General features: G+C 40.4%; 1 protein-coding gene and 1 pseudogene across 1 annotated transcript in view; one reads left to right on the top strand and one right to left on the bottom strand.

Moving 5' to 3' along the window:
- LOC140922489 (uncharacterized) overlaps nucleotides 1-12,536 on the top strand; it is a 52,574-nt pseudogene extending 40,038 nt beyond the window's left edge.
- A 3,401-nt stretch (nucleotides 12,537-15,937) lies between these two features.
- The window catches only part of LOC140922705 (serine/threonine-protein kinase TBK1-like), a 31,970-nt gene continuing 25,705 nt past the window's right edge, over nucleotides 15,938-22,202 (bottom strand). The window contains exons 22-26 of the mRNA XM_073372711.1: nucleotides 21,803-21,899; nucleotides 19,840-20,006; nucleotides 18,950-19,021; nucleotides 18,784-18,849; nucleotides 15,938-18,127 (exon numbers count right to left, since the gene is read on the bottom strand). Of these exons, the coding sequence (XP_073228812.1) occupies nucleotides 18,091-18,127; nucleotides 18,784-18,849; nucleotides 18,950-19,021; nucleotides 19,840-20,006; nucleotides 21,803-21,899 (439 nt within the window). The 3' untranslated portion in view covers nucleotides 15,938-18,090. The remainder of the gene's footprint in view (nucleotides 18,128-18,783; nucleotides 18,850-18,949; nucleotides 19,022-19,839; nucleotides 20,007-21,802; nucleotides 21,900-22,202) is intronic.

Raw genomic sequence — 22,202 nt, 5'->3', positions numbered from 1 at the left:
GTGAAGATCGCTCATTGAGAAACCCAAGCGATACAAAGTTAGCGGAAGAAAGATCCAGTAAGCCAAGGTCTCTTTCCTCATGTTTTGAGACAAAGTCATTACAAACATTTTATAGTGTTGTTATAGACCCTATAAGAGACTTACTCCATGGCGATGAAGTTGTGATTGTTCCACAAGGACCTCTGTGTTTGGCGCCATATTCTGCTTTCATGGACTTGAAATCTAAATACCTCTGCGAAACGTTAAGAATTCGTCTGCTTCCCTCACTTTCTAGTCTGCAATTAATCCAAAATTGTCCAGCACATTGGCACAGTAAGACTGGTGCCCTTCTCGTCGGCGATCCGTGGGTACAGGAGGTAGTTTATGAAGGAATAACGCCAAAGCAGTTAGAGTGGGCCGAAAAGGAAGTGCAGATGATTGGGGAAATACTTCAAACTGAACCTCTCGTTGGAAAGCAGGCAACGAAAAATGAAGTTTTAAGACGTATCTCCTCGGTTGGTTTGGTGCACATTGCTGCTCACGGCAGTATGGAAACAGGAGAAATTGTTTTGGCCCCAAACACAACACGTTCATCCCAGATTCCAGACAAGGAGGACTATCTCTTAACTATGAAAGATGTTTTAAACGCTCAGATTAGGGCGAGGCTTGTGGTACTTAGTTGCTGTCATAGCGCCCGGGGAGAGGTCAAAGCTGAGGGTGTGGTCGGCATCGCAAGGGCATTTTTGGGTGCCGGTGCTCGTTCTGTTCTGGTGTCCCTGTGGGCGATTGACGACGAAGCTACTATGGAGTTCATGGAATTTTTCTACCAACAACTAGTCAATGGAAGAAGTGCTAGTGAGGCCCTGAATAAAGCCATGAAATCCATGAGAGAATCTGACCGCTTTAGTGCAGTGAAGTACTGGGCGCCGTTTGTTCTCATTGGTGATGACGTGACGCTTGAGTTTGAGGGCATCAAATAACTAGAAAGGTATTTCTGGGTGTGTTTAAACCTTCGATCATATTATTTTTGCCATTTATTTTATAAGGCAATAAACTCATGATCAGACGGTGCCACTTAACATCAATCTACCAATCACAGGTTGACAGCATTGGAGTACACTGACGGACTCGGGCAAAACTAACTACGAGACAATGGGTGGACAACCGACAATTGGGCTAACAATAAAGGACTGTTATTTAGTTAAACAGTGAAATACAAGGATCAAAAGGTGCCAATGGCATTTCGAGTCCTTATAACCAGTAACATCATGGCTTAACTGACAGTCGACCAATCGTGACTTAATTACTAAGACGGACACCTCTGTAGAACGGACACCTAGAGTTGGTCCCTGTCTTTCTTTAATGTCTTTATTTGACTCTCTCTAAGACGGACACTTAGTTTCGGTCCCAAAAGTGTCCGTCTGGGAGGAAGTTGAATGTATTCTTTATTTCTGTTCGCTTTCTAACGTTGCTATTTGTTGTTTGTGTTTTATAGGTACTGCATCAAGATTACAAAGACGAAGGCAGCGAAGCAGTTCCTGTTTATTTGAAGTTGAACTCAGTTTCTTTGCCTCACAATTACGAGGTGGAGCGTTCCTCTCAAGGATAGGAACTCTTAATGAGGAAGACACAATGATGCTTTTATTAAGCAACGTAACATAAGAACTTTAATTTAGTGTCAATTTGTTTAACTTATACAAGCTAATTGGGGACAATAATAACAAGTTTTAATCTTTTCGTAGTCCAAAGAATAGTAAAGTTTCGTAGCTTATTTTACGACTAGTCAGTCGTGTGCACAGTTTGTGCATGCGCACTTGCAACTTGTTCCGTAGTGCCCTGAGGAACATCAGGAATCAGTAGTCAATTTGTATTTCCATTATTATACCATATGTGACAGAGGCACTTGAGACGTGTCTATTGGCAATTATATTTTTTACAGTTTTATTAATATTAACATAGTTGTAGTTTTATTTCTATTGTTAAAATGTTGAAGTTTTACATTTACTCGTCTGTTTGATATGCTTAAGATGGTTATTTCACAGCCGAAGATTTTTCGCGTACGTGGTTTTTACCATCAGAAAGCTTTAGATTCTAAGACGAGGACGAGATTTTCCCAATGCTAACTAGTGCGCGAGCGCGAACCGACGTCATTTTGACGGGACAATGTGAATGCTATTTTACCACGAGTTTTAGCGCGAATATAATGCCATTTATGAGCGATCGGGAGAGGGCTTCACCTCCTTCAACGCAAATAAGCTTTCTAACTTTTGTGGTGAAAAAAGTACAATAAAGCTTTCCGGGATCTCTATTTTTAAAGAATAGGCGAGGAACTTAAATTGAAATGTCGTTCTCGTAACCATCCTCTCAAATCTAAAGCTCTCTATTAAATAACATAACTAAACAACTTTAATTAAGTGTCAATTTGTTTGCTAATTCAAGCTAACTGGGGACAATGATAAGTTATATCTTTTCGTAGTCCAGTGATTAGTGCGTGTAGTTTTCGTAGCTTATTTTACGACGACTTATCAGTCGTGTGCAAAGCTAGAGCATGCGCACTTGCAACTTGTTTAATAGTCACCTGAGGAACATCAGGAATCAATTGAGTAGTCAATTTGTATTTCGATAATGTTATGCCATATGTGACAAAGGCGCTTGAGACGCGTCTCTATTGGCAATAGGCCACTTCCGAGTTCCAAAAACCCTCAGTTTCAAAATGAGGCTAGGTGCACAACCTTTCTTGTGAAAATGAGTTTCCTTTGCATGAGAATGAAAAATTATTTCCCTATCAAAGGCTGAACACCTACCCTCGTTTTGAAACAGAGGCCTGATGGAACTCGGAATTAGCCTATTTAATATAGTTTTTACGCTTTTATTATTTACATAGTTGCAGTTTTTTTTCTATTGGCAGTATGTTGAAAGTTATTGTCTAGCAAGGTTTCCATTTTAATACTGGAGTCAAATTCCCTGTTCAGTTACTAGGTTGAATCAGTTTATTATGTTGTGGTTTTGCATTTACTCGTCTATGCGTAGGATGGCTATTTCATAGCCGGAGATTATTCGCGTACGTTTTTTCTAAAACATCAGGAATTAGTAGTCAATCTATATATCCATTGTTATACCATATGTGATCGGGCATTTTAGACTTGTCTATTGGCAATTTAATGTGGTTTTTACGCTTTTATTATTGACCTAGTTATACTAAGTTTTATTGGCTATTGGCAGTTGTTCAAAGTTACTGCCTAGAGAGGTCTCCATTCTTATACAGGAGTCAAATTCCCTGTTCAGTTACTAGGTTTAATCGGTTAAATATATGGTAGTTTTACATTTACTCGTCTTTTTGATACGCGTAGGAAATTCATAGCCGAGGATTATTCGCGTACGTTTTTTCTAAAACATCAGGAATCAGTAGTCAATCTATATATCCATTGTTATACCATATGTGATCGGGCACTTTAGACATGTCTATTGGCAATTTAATGTAGTTTTTACGCTCTTATTATTGACATAGGTTTCCTGAGTTTTATTTCTATTGGCAGATTGTTCAAAGTTACTGCCTAGAAAGGTCTCCATTCTTATACTGGAGTCAAATTCCCTGTTCAGTTACCAGGTTTAATCAGTTTAATATGTTGTAGTTTTACATTTACTCGTCTTTTTTATATGCGTAGGATTGGTAGTTCATAGCCGAGAATTGTTTTCGAAGGTTGTTTTTACCATCAGTTTTCTGGTTTCTATTGTCGACACCTAGTTTTTTCTGAACGCTTGTGATAAATTTGGCCCTAACTGTGAGCCCTTTATCCTGTTCTATAATTCAATAAACATATTATGGTACATTCGACTTACCTTTATTTAACTCTTTAAGCCCTAAGAGTGATCAACATCCAATTTATCCTTGTAATATTAATGCTTTGCAACACAGAGTGGTCATGAGAATTACGGACATGATCACACAAGATGAATTTGCTTGATATTTTATCAACTTCTCCCCACTACTTCCGTAGGAAATGAATAGGGGCAACAAATGAGATTTCAAATTTTGATCTTAGGGTTTAAAGGGTTAACAGCTAGTGTTTCTAGAGATTGTGCCAGCGTAATTTCGGCATAAATATTCGTCATTACGAGCATAAATTTCTTCCACGTGTTAAGCCAAATCCAGTTTAAATTCTATTTCGGTTGCAAGGACCAACGTTACTAAATAGCTGGTCTGCGTCCTAAATATTTCAACGATCTAATCAGCTATAAATTAAAATATGGAGCAAAAGAAGCAAGGCTGATTTTACATTCGGGAATATAATAATTGTTGTTACCAATACTTCGGAAGGCACGGCCTTCCTTTTTCAGGGTCTTTTGAAAATACAAAACTGCTTCCATATTTAACAATTTTGTCTAGTTTTGCAGCACAAAGTTGTCATTTATTATCGACCATACAACAAATGTTTTGGCCTCTATTGCTCTTTCCACAGGCTTCAACGCATGCGCATAACTAGCTGGGTTACCCGCGATGACATGTTTTTGAGTTTTAATGGTTGTCAGCAGTTTTGTTGTTTCAGTGGTTTAGCTTTCTACATTCACTTATCGCTGCAAAATCGAAATACTTGGGAGTTTCCTTTGATAAAACTATTATTTTCCCGGTTACCTGCTAGCGTGCGTGGTAAACGTTCCAAAAGGAAAGTAAAGGAAATTTGGGCGCGAAATCTCCTTTACCTTCCCTTTCAAGCGCCTCTTATTTAATAAACGCCCCTCCGCAACGTTAAGTTTGTATAAGTAGCCCCTCTCTAATAAACGCCCCCTGTCTTACAAGAAATTGGCCAAAAAAAGCGCAAAATCATTTAAATTTACTCAATTTCTTGCTAATTAATAAGGGTTAGCACATTGTAACTTGTTCAATGTTGTGGTCAAAGTAAGGAAAGACTAATGAGGACAAAAATGATCCTAAGCAAGGATTCTGACACCGATGTTGAGATTTGCCCCCCTCTTGAACCCTCAAAATAAAATAAACACCCCGCAGGCGTTTATTAGATCATTTACGGTGAACACATACAATCAACACTGCGACAAGTAGCATGGAATTGGCAACTGACTTCATGATGGAGTTGGAGAAAGAGGGTGGAAGTAAAAAGAACAAATACTTTGTGACCAGGAGAGAACGTTAGGTTTCAAGGGGAAATTGAAGCCAGCAATTGAAGTGCCCCAAAATATTTAATTTCCCTTGAAAGGCGCGTACTCCACTCAAATGTAAGGGAATCCAAGATTGTCTTGTATTCAGATTCCACGTCATGGATCCCAGATTCCAGGCACTGAATTCCAGTCTGATCTCTGATGCAGGACTTGGATACTGGACTTTAATTGTTATTGAGATTCCAGATTTCAAAGGCCATGATTCTGGATTCCACAGGCAAGACTTCTCGGATTCCGGAATGCGGATTCCCTTCCATGAGGCGACCTGTACCAGTGGAGTTACATTAAAAGACTGGGGACAACGGATCCAGCAGAACCTACCAACTCCACGTGAGAAAGTTAGAGCCCGGCTCCCCGCAAACGACAGCACACGTAGACCTGCAACACTTTACTCCAAATCACGTCCGTACACACGATATCCGGCCCTGTGTTCGGAGAAAAAGAGGAAGTCGCAGGTCAACTTTCTCCTCGGAAGATTCCACACAGGAGCCTATAACACTGTCGTGGAGCCAGCAACTTCCATGTACTTCCGTCACGGCGATTTCACAGACCACATCATTTTCAATCAAGTCTCACAAACCAGTCAGCAAAACCTACAGACCTGAAAATGCTTTTTTTGGTCATATAACGACGTTTATAAAATTAGTTTTCATTTTCCCCCTAACGCTTTCAGTTTTGAATACGCCTAACGACGGAGCAGAGCCTACATACGCGGGATAAATTGCTCTATTAAAAACTTAAGTTAAGATACTGTAAAATTCCGAAAATAAGCTTCTCCAAGTATAACCCCCTTCAAATATAAGCCCCCCAAACCGGTAACGCAAAAAACCCTCTGTTAATTCGCCCCTCCAAATATAAGTCCCCCCGGGGGGGCTACACTTGCAAAATTGCCCTCAAGTATAAAGTAAGACGAAGCAAAAACGGTAAATTTCCTTCCAACTATAAGGCTAGCCCAATCGATTTTGAAACGCAAATCTCCCTCCGTAGATAAGCCTCTCCGAATATTAGCCCCTCTAAAAATAAGTCTCTCAAAAAGGGCCTTTGAAAAATATAAGCCCCGAGGTTTATTTTCGAAATTTTATGGTATAAAGGTCGGTAAAAACACCGTGACATAGGCCTAGCACAACACATGTTGTAAGGTTCGTTTTTGACTTTTAGTTACGAAAAGTATTGGTTACTGCGTTTTGGGTCCTATATGTGACACTCATAGTTCCATTCCCCTGTAGTTTTTTTTTTAAAAATTTTCCAGATGACTGCTTTTTGCAAGTTAGTATATTTGTGGAAGCACTCACGTCACTTTTTGCTGACGTAATTTGATCAAAGTTATAAAAAAAACCCTATCGCCTGCCACGCAGAGTAGTTCATCTTTCTTTTTTGCAAAGTTTTAATTTGTTAAGGAAAGACGAAGTGTATTAAACCTTGTCTTAAGTGTGATTCCCTTGTACACCCTTTTTTCGTGTGAAATCAAGCGAATTATTCGGGGAATTGTTGCGAATTACAAGTATCAAGACCATCGTTTTATGAGGTAGGCATATTAACATGTTAAATCTAGCCAATAAAAATTGACTGCATTTACTCTAGAACTCCCTTTTGTGTTCACAGAATACGATCGCCAGTATCGCTCAGATGACAGGACTTTTCGCAGCGATCGTTCTCCGAGATGGCACTCGGTTCTTGAAGCCTCATACGTTTATTATGCATGCCTGTATAGAATATTCATATTAACTATTTGTGTGAAATTTTATGAGGCTATACGAAAAATATTTCCAAACCTTGCATAATAATAAGTAGACTTAGTAAATATTTCGACTTATTTCAACAACATGACATCGCACAAATGAATTACGTGCAATGGTAATCACAGTAATCGACGTGCAACTCAGGTCTAATAGAGCGTTTTCACTCCCGTGGCCAGTATCTATGCTAATTAATTGGAAGAAAAGAAATCATTTACATGAGAAAAGAGTTAAACTCCCAGAAGATTTTCTTGGTACACCAACATGGCCGTCATTTCATTGTTTTGGAACACCAATATGGCCGCCGTGACGTCATGTGAAAACGCTCTATACAACTGGAAATCAGGGGTGTAGTGGGTCAGAAGTATTAGGGAGGTCTGTAAGCATGCTACCGCAGAAAATTTTTCAAATTTTTGGGCTCAGAAATGCCATTTCCTGCGTTTTCCGCAGAACATTTTCAGTAAATAAATGCGAGGGAAATATAATTTACATCTCTAGTGTCATCGATAGTGTACAGTATTTACTGGAAAAAAGGGGAAAGCAGTGACGCCGTTAAAAGAATTATGAGCAAAGGGGACGGGCAAATACACCAATAAAATGCGAAAGATTTATCAATCATCCCTAATTTTTTTGTCACGATTTAATGATAAAAATGCTCTCAGTATAATTTTTTTTTTCAAAATTTCAGCTGTACGCACGAGCGTATGTGCGCATATCAAAGCGACGCTCCTGGAGAAAGGCCAAAGGTTTGAAGAAAGTCTACGAGGGGATAATCTCGTTCAGAACTTAGAAACATTTTGAATGAATAGTAAAAATAAATTAATGTTTAATGAGTGGCTTTATACCTAATAAATTGACGTCCAATATTTTAGACCAAAATAACCCCACATCTAAATATTAGTGCAAGAATGAGTTGTTCTATATCAGAGATTGAAAGCGTTCAATAACCTTGCGGTCGTGTATATGCTCTTGTTCATTCTTTAAACGGCATATAATATCTTGCTAAAACTCAAATATTCTCGCTTTATATTGTATTTCACTTCATCCTGAGCTAGCTTTTTTACGAAAAATTGCATAAACCTGAAAATGAAATCACAAAATATTTATACCTTTTTTTAGGAAGTGAGCTGAAATACCCAATGAAGCAAAAAGTGTCCGAGGGCTAAAAGAAATTTTTCAACCGGCCACAACTATCATATCCGCACCTTTTCGTTAAAATGGCGGAGAAAGGACAAGAAGTGGGAGACAGGGGTATAGAGGCAAACGAATACTGCAGTCTTGGCAACGCCTACCACAGTATTGGAGATTTCCAGAAAGCTATAGAGTACCATAATCGATACCTCAAAAATTTGAAAGAACTGGGAGAGAGGGCAGGAGAAGGAAGAGCGTACTGTAATCTTGGCAACGCCTATCACGGTCTTGGAGATTTCCAGAAAGCCATAGAGTACCATGAACGACACCTCGAAATCTCGAAAGAAGTAGGAAACAGAGCAGCAGAAGGAAGAGCGTACTGTAATCTTGGCAACGCCTATAACAGTCTTGGAGATTTCCAGAAAGCCATAGAGTGCCTTGAACGAAACCTGAAAATTTCGAAAGAAGTGGCAGACAGGGCAGGAGAAGGGGGAGCATACTGTAATCTCGGCAACGCCTATAACAGTATTGGAGAGTTCCAGAAAGCCCTAGAATACCATGAACGACACCTCAAAATTTGGAAAGAGGTGGGAGACAGGGCAGGAGAAGCAAAAGCGTACTGTAATCTTGGCAACGCCTACGACAGTCTTGGAGATTTCCAGAAAGCCATAGAATACCATGAACTACACCTCAAAATTTCGAAAGAAGTGGGAGACAGGGCAGGAGAAGCAAAAGCGTACTGTAATCTTGGAAACGCCTATAACAGTCTTGGAGATTTCCAGAAAGTCATAGAGTACGGTGAACGAGACCTCAGAATTTCGAAAGAAGTGGGAGACAGGGCAGGAGAAGGAAGAGCGTACGGTAATCTTGGCAACGCCTATGACAGTGTTGGAGATTTCCAGAAAGCCATAGAGTACCATGAACGAGCCCTAAAAATTTCGAAAGAAGTGGGAGACAGGGCAGGAGAAGGAGGAGCGTACTGTAATATGGGCAACGACTATTATAGTCTTGGAGATTTCCGGAAAGCCATAGAGTACCATGAACGACACCTCAAAATTTCGAAAGCAGTGGGAAACATGGCAGGAGAAGGAAAAGCGTACGGTAATCTTGGCAACGCCTATTACAGTCTTGGAGAGTTCCAGAAAGCCATACAGTACCACGAACGAGACCTCAAAATTTCGAAAGAAGTGGGAGACAGAGTAGGGAAAGGAAATACGTACTGTAATCTCGGTAACGACTATTACAGTCTTGGAGATTTTCAGAAAGCCATAGAGTACCATGAACGACACCTCAAAATTTCGAAAGAGGTTGGAGACAGGGCAGGAGAAGGAAAAGCGTATGGTAATCTTGGTAACGACTATTACAGGCTTGGAGATTTTCAGAAAGCCATAGAGTACCATGAACGACACCTTAAAATTTTGAAAGAGGTTGGAGACAGGACAAGAAAAGGAAAAGCGTATGGTAATCTTGGCAACAACTATCAATATCTTGGAGACTTCCAGAAAGCCATTGAGTTTCATGAACAATACCTCAAGATTTCCAAAGAAGTGGGAGACAGGGCAGGGGAAGGAAGAGCGGATGCTCAGCTTGGCAACGACTATTACGGTCTTGGAAATTTCCAGAAAGCTATTGAGCACCATGAACGACACCTCAAAATTTCGAAAAAAGTGGGAGACAGGGCAGGAGAAGGAATAGCGTACGGTAATCTTGGTAACGCTTATAACAGTCTTGGAAATTTCCAGAAAGCCATAGATTACCTTGAACGAAACCTCAAAATATCCAGAGAATTAGGTCAGAGGGCAGGAGAAGGAATAGCGAACTGTAATCTTGGCGACGCCTATCACAGTGTTGGAGAATTCCAGAAAGCCGTTCAGTATTATAAGAAGAGTGTTATAGCCTTCGACCACATCAGGGGAAATCTCTTATCTAATGACGAATGGAAGATTAGCTTTGGGAATACGTATGATCGTATTATTTCGAGGGTATGGGAGCTGCAGTTTAAGGGAGGTACAGTCATCGAGGCACTTTTAACTGCTGATAAAGGACGTGCGCAAGCTTTAAATGATCTTCTGGAGTTCAAGTATGGCCTTAAAGGGCTACGACCAGAAATAGGAACACTTTCTGCAAGACCAAACGACTTTCCTAGTTACTTACCACCAAATACAGCTTTCATGGGTATCAGCGAGGGAGGAATAGTTCTCTGAGTGAACGAGAAAGGAAATGAAATCAAAACTAGAAGAACTGAGATTGATATTTCCGTCACAACCTATTTACAGTCTCTATTGGAGACTGCACGTGAAGAAATAGGAGTGAGAGCTGATGTTAATTGTGAGGATCGTTCGTTAAGGAACCCAAGCGATAAAAAGTTAGCAGAAGAAAGATACAGTAAGTCAAAGTCTCATCCTTCATATTTTGAGACAACGTCATTACAAACATGGTACAATGTTGTTATAGACCCTATAAGAGACTTACTCCAGGGCGATGAGGTTGTGATTGTCCCACAAGGACCTCTGTGTTTGGCGCCTTATGCTGCTTTCATGAACTTGGGATCAAAGTACCTCTGCGACACTTTTAGAATTCGTCTTCTTCCCTCCCTTTCTAGTCTGCGACTAATCCAAAATTGTCCAGCAGATTGGCACAGCAAGACTGGCGCCCTTCTCGTCGGCGATCCGTGGGTACAGGAGGTAGTTTATGAAGGAATGACGCCAGAGCAGTTAGAGTGGGCCGAAAAGGAAGTGCAGATGATTGGGAAATACTTCAAACGGAACCTCTCGTTGGAAAGCAGGCAACTAAAGATAAAGTCTTAACACGTATCTCCACGGTTGCTTTAGTGCACATTGCTGCTCACGGTAAAATGGAAACAGGAGAAATCGCTTTGGCTCCAAACACAACGCGTTCATCCCCCATTCCAGACAAGGAGGACTATCTCTTAACGATGAAAGATGTTTTAAAGGCGCAGATAAGGGCAAGACTTGTGGTACTTAGTTGTTGTCACAGTGCCCGGGGAGAAGTCAAATCTGAGGGTGTGGTCGGCATTGCACGGGCATTTTTGGGTGCTGGTGCTCGTGCTGTTCTGGTGTCCCTGTGGGCGATTGACGACAAAGCTACTATGGAGTTCATGAAAGTTTTCTACCAACACTTCGTTCATGGACGAAGTGCCAGTGAGGCCCTGAATAAAGCCATAAAATCCTTGAGAGAATCTGACCGCTTTAGCGCAGTGAAGTACTGGGCGCCATTTGTTCTCATTGGCGATGACGTAACGCTTGAGTTTGAAGGCATCTAATAAATAGCAAGGTATTTTGGGATGAATTATACTAGCAATTATTTATGTCGTTTTATATCACAACGAACTCAACAGGTGCCAATTAGCATCAGTCTGCTGCATATCACAGGTCAAGTTCAACACAAACGACTCTGAATTTGGCCTGAAACGAGAACATTTCTTTCAAGTCTCTTGATTTCTTTACATTTCCAGGATCCCATGTTACGGAGCGAGCAACTCCCTTGTGCCAATGAAACGGCATTTTCACAGACCAGTTTATTTTGAGATCGATTTTACCGCGGATTTTGAATATCAAATAAGTCTTACAAATTAGGTATCAAAATCTGGAGACTAGAAAATAGTGTTTCTGATGTTTTGAAACCATTTTAATTCTTCTTGTTTTTGTAATTATCGTATTATGGATCCGCACGCATACGACATCGTGCCTCCATTATCACGGGAAAAAGTGCTCAAAATGATGCTAAAAATAAGTTGATCCAGGAAACGCTGTTGCATAGGGCAATATGACTATTAATTATGAAAGTTACACGGTACACGTCAGGTTATGGGTCCAAAAGTGTCCATCTCAGAGCGAGTTGACTAAAACTGCAATAATGCTAATGATAGGATGAAGTAACCAGTTTAGTGTTACCCCCTAGCCTGCGTGGCAAGCGATTCCGTTTGGTTTTGGAGCAAAGAAAGACCGAGGAACGGGATTTTCGGGTTTGGTCGAGTGAGACCTTACATTTCTTCCCCACCCCCCTGATCCCCGCTCTTTTATTCACACCATTTTTTTTTCTCGTTCCTCATTCTTTGCTCCGAAACCGCAGGGAAACGCTTGGTACGCAGGCTTGTTGCCCATTGCTCTAAGAGATTTTTAGGTACATCGTCAAAATATTGTATTTCATGTCACCTCCCTCTGAGAAGGACAATTTTGGGACCGGCATTAAGTGTTCGTCTGAGGGAGGTGTCTGTCTTTTAGAGAGTCAAGTAAAGACAGTAAAGAAAGGCAGGGGCCAACTCTAGGTGTCCGTTTTACAGAGGTGTCCGTCGTGTAGACTGTACAGGTAGGAATCAGTATCCTTTACTTGTGCTAGCTTTCTAACGTTGCTATTTGCTGTTTGTGTTGTATAGGTGCAGCATGCGGTAAAGCAGTTCCGATTTATCTGAAGCTGAACTCAATTTCTTTGTGTTACAATGAAGACGAGCGTTCCTCTCAATCTTGGAAACTCGTAATGGGGAAGAGAGAATGATGCTCTTATAAGAGAGCTTTAGATTTTAAGACCCCGAGGGCGACAACGAGAACGAGATTTTCCCAATACTAAGTAGTAATAATAATAAGTTAAATGTTTTCGTACTCCAAAGATTAGTGTAATTTCCATAGCTTATTTTAAGACCAGTCGTGTGCACATTTTGTGCACTTGCAACTTGATCAATAGTCACCTGAAGAACATCAAAAATCAGTAGTAAATTTTTATTTCCATTGTCATACCAAGTTATACCATATGTGACAGAGGCACTTGAGACGTGCCTATTAGCAATTTAATTAGTTTTTTACGCTTTTATTATTAACATCTTTGTAGTTTTTATTCTAATGGTAGATTGTTTAAAGTTACTGCCTAGAAAGGTCTCCATTCTAATACTGGAGTCAGATTCGCCAATGTATTCAGTTACTAGGTTGAATAATTTTTTAAAATATGTTGTAGTTTTACATTTACTCGTCTCTTTTATATGCGTAGGATTGCTCTTTCATAGCCGAGGAATATTTGCGTACCTTGTTTTTATCATCAGAGAGATTTAGATTCTGAGACGAGGACGAGAACGAGATTTTCCCAATACTAAGTAGTCTAAATAGTGCGCGCGCGCGAACCGGGAAAATTGGATAGTCATCGTCATTCTACTATGAGTTTTAGCGAGAATGTCATTTAGTATCGAGCGATCATCGGGAGAGGGCTTCACCTCCTTCGACGGAATGAAGCGTTCTAACTTTTATGGTGAAAAAAGAAGTACAATGAAGCTTTCCGGGGTGTCTATTTTTCGAGAATGGTCGAGAAAAATTAGAATGAAATCTGAACTTTAATTAAGTGTCGATTGGTTTAGCTAATTGGGGACAATAATAATAAGTTAAATCTTTTCGTAGTTCAAAGATAAATGTTTGTGCCATATTACGACTAGTCGTGTGCACAGCTTGTGCACTTGCAACTTTTAGTTCAAGAGTCACCTGAAGAACACCAGGAGTCAGTAGTAAATTTTTATTACCATTGTTATACCATATGTGACAGAGGCACTTTAGACGTGCCTATTGGCAATTTGATTTAGTTTTTTACGCTTTTATTATTTACATAGTTGTAGTTTTTATATTGTTTAAAGTTACCGCCGAGAAAGGTCTCCATTCTAATACTGGAGTCAGATTCCCCAATGTATTCAGTTACTAGGTTGAATCAGTTTTTAAAATATGTTGCAGTTTTACATTTACTCGTGTTTTTGATATGCATAGGATTGCTTTTTCATAGCCGAGGGCTTATTCGCGTTCCCGACGGTGTTTTTACCATCAAGTTTTCTAATTTCTCTTGTCGACACCTTTTATCTGAAAGTTTGTCGTAACTTTGGCCCTGACTGTGAGCCATTTTCCTGTCACACAGTTTAGTTGTTTGCTCACGTATAACTGGTATAAATACACTAAGAACTTAATTCAGTGTCTCCATTTTAGTTAGCTCGGCTAGTTAAGCTTTGCTATTTACCCGTAGAGCTTTGCTCCCCAGAAGGTCTAGACCTCTGGTAATTTTTTTACTGTATGGTGAACTCAGTCACCCCTCCCTTAGATCAACGTTAGATCTTCGTGTCGGCAAACGATACACAGTGAGGAGCACTTTTCAGGGTCTTGGGCGAACTTCAAACTTTTCATGAGACGAACCAAACTTATTGAGTTAAGTTCATGAAAAAATCCACGTCTGGCTCAGCTTAACTAAACTGAATGAGTGTGGATCGTTTAACACGTTCTATCTATTCGTCTGCTTCAGACGGATCGAACGTCTGAAGATCTCCGCGATCGATCTTCACAAGTAACAAACTAAACTTATAAATTAAAAGTTCGTATGATATGTATTTCTAGCCTCATTCGGGAGAAAATTAATCCCGCACTGATCTGATTTAGTTGATTGGTTCGACGTATGACCCAACAGACGATCTTAACTGAATTTAGGTCGATCCAAATTAGGGTTTGGTTCGTGTCATGAAAAGTTCGACGTTTGGCCTCGGCCTGTTGAAGGCAAATGTAATACCTGGTCACAAATGTAATAAAAGTCACTTATAGACACAAATTAAAGGTAATATTACCTTTGAAAACTTACTTGTGCAGGGGAAAGACCCAGTGGGGGGCTGAGAGGGGGGGGGGGGGGGGGGTTACTCGACCAATACAAGACAGAATGAGCTACTCTCTTGACCGAAATTTGGGTAGAGGTGAGGCGCTGAGGGTTTGAAACCCTGACCCTGTTTAGGGCAAAAAATTCCTAAAATACAAACCCTGTTTAGGACAAAAAGGACAAAAACCACACCCTGCCCAGCGGCACATCCCCGTATTGGTCATATAAGGGAGTACCCGCCCCGGGGGGGGGGGGGAAGATAACTTTCAAATCATACCCAAGGTAAAACTTAAGAGGACAGTGAAACTTCTTTCTTCACCAGATTTTGTCTTCTACACATGCTCGAGCTTCGCAACATATTATTAAGCATCGGGTACAGCATCCAGCGTAATATTCGACTGGTATGCAAAGTTTTGGGTAGTTTGGATCCTTTTAAGCGAGATAAAGACTAGAAAATGGCTCGAATAGCTCTACTTAAGGGCATCTGACGGACAGCTGTGAAGGAGACCAGAATTGGTTAATCGCGATAGGTTATCCTTATACGAATTACATTCAACTTGCTAATTGATTTATGACGTCATGGAGCAGTTTTAACATGTGATTATAGTGTCACCTGCTCGAAAAACCCGAAACTAACAATTTCTTTATTATACGTTGTTTTGAAGAAAATACGGGCAAACACAGCATCGCGTGGAACACTGTTTGTTACTGCTCTTGGAAATCATGCATTGCGTGCAAAACTCACGGATTAGTCAGTAATCTGCTAGCAGATAGCTAACTAATATGTAGGTTGCGATGATTTTCAAAACTAACTGTAGCTTCTTAGCCAATGAGAAGACAATGTTTAATGAAAATATATATGAGCCAACCGAGTTTGCAGGCTGCTATGATCCACGCGCGATACGCGCGCTGCGCTGCGCGACAAAATTTTTAACCTTCGCTTCGTGAATAACTTAAATTTTGGGCGAGTAAAAATGGCAAGTTATAAGATATAAGAAGACTTTTCACTGTTTAACTCCATGCATGCATTTGGCTTTTTTAAAATATGTATATTCTCTAGTACAAAGGGTAACTGGGGAGAAGGTAGAAAGGAAAACACTTTGATTGACAGGTGATGTTACTTGACTGTGTCTTGTCCAGATTTCTTTGTGACTTCTGTTTTAAGGGGTTATTACAATTTGGCCTTCAACAGGCCTAGGATAGTGTAAGAGCCTGAGAGACCCTATTGGGCACTTGAAACCCCAGCAATAGGGTATAAGGTTCTATTCTGAATTAGGTATACACACTCAAAGCACCTTTTTTTTTTTTTAATTTTTTAGGCGAGTTAATATTATGTTGTTTGAAAACAAATCACACCAATAGTATAATACTGTGAGTAACTGAAACAGAAAACCGTGGACTCTTAGAAAACCTTTTGTGTTATTACAAACATATCAGCTGACATATACAGACAGGTTCAGCCACGAAGGAAAAAAAAAAGGAAATTAAACTCCGTAATTGTTTGGTACCTTTTAGTGAATACATGTGTACAGAAAATACATTTTATATAATTACACTGGACCCAAATAAAATCAACTTCCTCAAATATTTTTATCGTTTTGTGTATCTAAACTGATGTATATGTTAAGTATCACTGAAAGCAATGATATGGAACCCAATTGTAATGATGACAAGGAACGTATAATCTCTTTTTGTACTGTTATTAAACACTGGCTTACAGAAAGTCTATAGTAGCTTTGATAAACAGACGCGACTTTAGGCTGACGGCCAGCCAACATTCCGGCAACAACCAAATTATAACGATTTGCATGGGATAAGACCATATCAATTCAAATTATTGCTTTAAACTTCTGTAAGTTTTGATGTTTGTGCTAATACATTACACTAGTTATGCAAAGGTTATACTGACAAATTCGTGAAATTTGCCTTCTTAAATGTTAAAAAATCGGACATCGGTTTAACTGCAGTTAAATCCCCCTTTAAGCTACAAGTCTTTAAGTGTATCAGTAAAAAAAGAAGAGTTAACACTGGCTTTTGATTTACAATTATTAAGCTAGATCGATGCAATGTTCCCTCAAATCTCAGAAGAGACGGACAAGAACCAATCGCAACTACGCGCACATACAGAGGCACATAACCAATAAAAGCGCGGGAAAAGCAAATATAGCCGATAAAAGCGCGGGGAAAGCTAATACAGCCAATAATAGCGCGGGAAAAGCTACTCTAACAATGCAACGTGGGGCTAATACTAACATAATTGGGCCGTTGCTATCGAGCTAAGAAAGGAGGAAGCGTGGCTGAGTGGTCCCGGGTTCAAGTCCCGCTGGATTTGTTCTCGGTCGTCCCGAGTTCAAATCCTCGCCCACGCTTGTAAAAAGCCAACTGGTTGCCTCCTGCCAGTTGGGGTTTTTAATCCTGTTATGTTGTATTTGAATTATTTGTTTCTATGTATTTGAGTGGAGCGCCTGTAAAGTAGCTGGATAGGCTAAGTGCACTATCCACTATAAAAAAGCCTTTTGAAAAAGCTTTTAAACGTGGGTTAAGATAATACAATTAAGTGTTGGATCTAACAGTGTAAACCCACAACCTTTCCCTCTAAAAACTGAAACAATTAAGGTCGATTACGTTTTAACACCACTCTGTTCATTTTTTATCCGGTAGGGGGGGTGGGGGGGGGGTGGCCTGGTGGGATTTGAGGGGGGTCATGCCAAAAAATATGGCTTCAAAGGGGGGCCACGCCAAAAAATATTGTGTAAATTCGGGGTCACCAAAAAAATTCTCTCAAGTTTTGCAGCGACGGCGGTATCTGTGATAGTAAAGAGCTTAAGCAACGAAGACGGCAACGGCATCGCAAACGTCACCCAAAAAGTGAATTCGCGCTGCTTCAAACTTCATCGCTCTTATTGCAACTCCTCTAATTGGTGTTTTTTTTTCAAGAGTTGAATTCTATAAAGGACTGTATCTAAGTTCAGTAAAAGAAATTCGGAAAAAAAGGGATCGTCTCAATTTTTTTGGGAGAGAAGGGGGGGCACCCGAAAAATTTTCTGATGTAGAGGCGGGGGGAGGGTCATCATATTCTACAGGAAGCTGCGCTTCAAATCCCACCAGCCCCCTGTACCCCATAAAAAATGAACGTTCCCTAAACTTGAAAAGTTGAAAAGAGAGGACCACATTTGAAGTCAGGGAACCAGTCAGTCCCAGGCCACTGATCAGAGCAGGAGTATTCCCACAATGCTCTTCATTGTTCATGCTGTTCACGCCTACAGGTTTCAACTGTAGAGTTGAGGATCAACTCATAAGCTGGATAGTCTGTGATTGTGGACAGCATGGTTGGCCTGTGGCTGGACTGAGTGAGGGTCACTGGCTCGGAGGCGATTCCACGACAGGAAACTGGAATGCCAGCTTTGGCCCATCAGGGCTGCGTCTGGCCTTTCCCCAACTGCCGCTAGTTTTGCGACTCCCCGGTCATTGTTTCCTCCAGTCTGTTGAACAAAAATTAAAACCCACTTAAATTGGGTTCAATTAAACCTTCTTTTGTCGTAAAACTCTGACTTATTGTGCCCTAGAAATTCTTCGTCGGAAAAGATGAATTCTTACGAAGAATAAACTGGTGGGTTTTAAAAGAAACTATAAAGCTCTTTAGGTGGGTAGTAAGACACAATATTGGTTTTATCAATCGACTTCACAACATGAATATGCCACTGCAAAGAGATTTATAAAACAATCAATGATTCAGGAGGCACGCGTATTTTAGACTGGCGTTTCTCTCGGAGACTTTGCCTTTTCTCCTTGTCAGGGAGGTAGCATGGCCTAGCGGTTAGAGCTCTGCTGGACTTGTAATTCGGAGGCCCAGACTTTAAGTCCCGCCCTGACTGCTGGGTGGATTTGTTCTCGGTTGTCCCAAGTTCAAATCCTCTACCATGCTTGTAAATAGACAGCTGGTTTGTCTCTGGCCAGTTGGGATTCTTAGCTGTGTTTACTTTCATTTGAATTATTTGTTTCAGGCATTTGCTCGAACCCACTAGCCTTAGCGCTATAAATACTACCAAGGGTATATAACGAAATTTAACTCAATTTTAAATTTTTTGTTATTTTGTAACAAAACATGTCAGAGTGAAGATCAGAAGTGTACACTTACTCTTTGGCTTTTTTCATCAGATGCTCATTGATTGACGTGTACAGGTTTATAAAACCCGTGATCACACTACAGAAAAAGAGATGATAAATGAATAAACTACATAGAAACAAAAACAGACAACTGTGAACAGCAAATTGAACCACTTTTATAATATAGCAAGCCTTACTTCTCAATCTGCTGAGTGTTGTCTTTAGCCTTTTCCAGAGACGCTTTTGTGAGGATGGATAATGAATTAAGCCTATCAACAAACCATCGAAAAAAAAAGAATAACAACAACATCAAATCAAACACAATGTAGTATGCTTCATTGCTTTGTTCTAGCAGTGAAAAGTGCGTTCAAGAAAGTAAACGAGATCCGTTGAGTTTGCTTTCAGCAAATTTTTACACAGTGTCCTTAAGTCTGTGGATAAAATCCTGCAGTGTCACCACTCAAAATAAAAGCTACTGAGCAGTACTTTCCTGTGGTACTGTTTATTATGCTGTACAAAGTGGTTCTAAATTTTGAGTCTGTGGATGAAATCCTAAAGTGTGACCATTTAAATGAAAGCTACTGAGCAGTACTTTCCTGTGGTACTGTTTATTATGCTGTACAAAGTGGTTCTAAATTTTGAGTCTGTGGATGAAATCCTAAAGTGTGACCATTCAAATGAAAGCTACTGAGCAGTACTTTCCCGTGGTACTGTTTATTATGCTGTATAGAGTGGTTCTAAATTTTGAGTCTGTGGATGAAATCCTAAAGTGTTACCATTTAAATGAAAGCTACTGAGCAGTATTTTCCTGTGGTATTGTTTATTATGCTGTACAAGGTGGTTTTAACTTTTTGAGCCCGTGGTCATACTTATATATTGTAAACTAAATTTTTTACAATTTTTATGATAACTTTAATTTTATAGCCTTACTTTTACGTCAGTGATTTTTTTTTCTCTTAATCAATTATTCATAAAATTTGAGAAGTACTTTCTACAGTTTACTCAGTCTCACCTTTCCTGGTAGTCTCAAGGAAGATGTTGTTAAACTGACACACATTAAAAAATATAATAACTTTGTAATACGTACTCATTTCCTAGTGCTTGCACTACTCCATCATCTAAAGTCTCATAAGTATTATCGTTTACAGCGGCGGCAGCTGGTTCAGTTTTTGCACTAGCAGAGCTTGAGGCAGTGATAATCTTTTGAAGCTTTTGTACAATGGCTTCGGATTTCTCCTTACATTCATCTTGAAACTAAAACACAAAGGTAACAGGAGTAATGTAAATCGATTGCTGAACCAGATGAGAAAGTCTCCACACATGAGTTAAAAAAGTCCGCACATACGAGCCAATAAAGTCTGCACACACGAGCCAATAAAGTCTGCACACACGAGCCAATAAAGTCTGCACACACGAGCCAATAAAGTTCGCGCACACGAGCCAATAAAGTCTGCGCATACAAGCCAATAAAGTCTGCGCACACGAGCCAATAAAGTCTGCGCATACAAGCCAAAAAAGTCTGCGCACACGAGCCAATAAAGTCTGCGCACACGAGCCAATAAAGTCTGCGCACACGAGCCAATGAAGTCTACACACACGAGCCAATAAAGTCTGCACACACGAGCCAATAAAGTCTACACACACGAGCCAATAAAGTCTGCACGCACGAGCCAATAAAGTCTACACACACGAGCCAATAAAGTCTGCACACACGAGCCAATAAAGTCTGCACACACGAGCCAATAAAGTCTGCGCACACGAGCCAAAAAAGTATGCGCACACGAGTCAACAAAGTCTGCACTCACGAGACAAAAAAGTCTGCGCACACGAGCCAATAAAGGCTGCGCACACGAGCCAAAAAAGTCTGCGCACACGAGCCAATAAATTCTGCGCACACGAGCCAATAAAGTCTGCGCATACAAGCCAAAAAAGTCTGCGCACACGAGCCAATAAAGTCTACACACACGAGCCAAAAAGTCTGCGCACACGAGCCACTAAAGTCTGCGCACACGAGCCAATGAAGTCTACACACACGAGCCAATAAAGTCTGCAGACACGAACCAATAAAGTCTGCACTCACGAGACAAAAAAGTCTGCGCACGCGAGCCAATAAAGTCTGCACACACGAGCCAAAAAAGTCTGCGCACACGAGCCAAAAAAGTCTGCGCACACGAGCCAATAAAGTCTACACACACGAGCCAATAAAGTCTGCGCACACGAGCCAAAAAAGTCTGCGCACACGAGCCAAAAAAGTCTACACACACGAGCCAAAAAAGTCTGTGCACACAAGCCAATAAAGTCTGCACACACGAGCGAATAAAGTCTAAACACACGAGCCAATAAAGTCTGCGCACACGAGCCAAAAACGTCTGCGCACACGAGCCAAAAGTTCAAACGACCGGAGTTTCTCCCGATTTCCTCAGCATTTTCTTGTTGGGAGGTGGAAAGTGTTGAGCAACTGAACACTTTTGACGACAATGGTAGCTCTGTTCCAAAATATTTTTCGCGAAGCTCCTCCCTCCGAGGTAGTCATCTTAATTTGTCAAACCAGTTCAAATATAGCGAGAAAACCTACATCAGAACACAATATACACCTCACCTTAATGTGCTACACTCGTTACTGAGATTCCACCGAATTTTGTTCAAGAAATCAAGAAAATATCCCTGCGCAAAAAAAACGGCTTGACCGGAACACCTAAACTACTTTCACTTGCGACTGGTACACCTTTCTTCACCGCGGCAGGATTGTGGCCTGTGCATCTTCTGTAACCGCGACAGGATTGCTTAGATGGTAGAGCGCTTGACTGCAGAGCGGGAGGTCGCGGGTTCGATTCCTAGGGCCGGACCAACACTCAAGGTCTTAAAATAACTAAGAAATGAAGGTACTACCTTTGCACTGCAATCAGCTTGACCTTCGCGTGGCTCAGAAGACCACGTAAAATGGCGGTCCCGTCTTCAGGAGGAGACGTAAAAATAGTGTCCTCAAGTAGTACTTTCGTGCTAAATACATTGACACTCAAATTAAGTGCATTTTTTTTCTCATGTCTCACCTGTTGCAAAGCACGAAGATGAGCTTGGGTTGCTTCGGTTTGTCTAATAAATGAAGAATGGAAATTCTCGGCTTCTTCAAAGCAACGATTCACCTCACTGCAAAAGGCCAACAAGGGTAATTAAAAAGGGACCTGTCTACTTGTTTTAATTTTGTTAAGTTATTATAAAAACAATGCTGAAACCCCGATCGCGGGTACTTTTATGACAATTATAGGCGAATCCTTGAGCATTTTTTGCATCATTAGCATAGGCCAATTATTATCTGATGAAGCTAATAAGATTAAATTCCTGAATACTGAAAGAGAATAACAATTTCAGTTATCTGTAAAAATTTCAGCCTAATATACCAAATAGTTTCGGAGAAATTCTCTAAGAAAAAAACAGCAAAATTTACAAAGA

This window comes from Porites lutea, chromosome 13, assembly GCF_958299795.1.
Source record: "Porites lutea chromosome 13, jaPorLute2.1, whole genome shotgun sequence".
Taxonomy (NCBI): Eukaryota; Metazoa; Cnidaria; class Anthozoa; order Scleractinia; family Poritidae; genus Porites; species Porites lutea.
The sequence above is the reverse complement of the archived record's forward strand: the minus strand, read 5'-3'. Positions and strand labels throughout refer to the sequence as shown.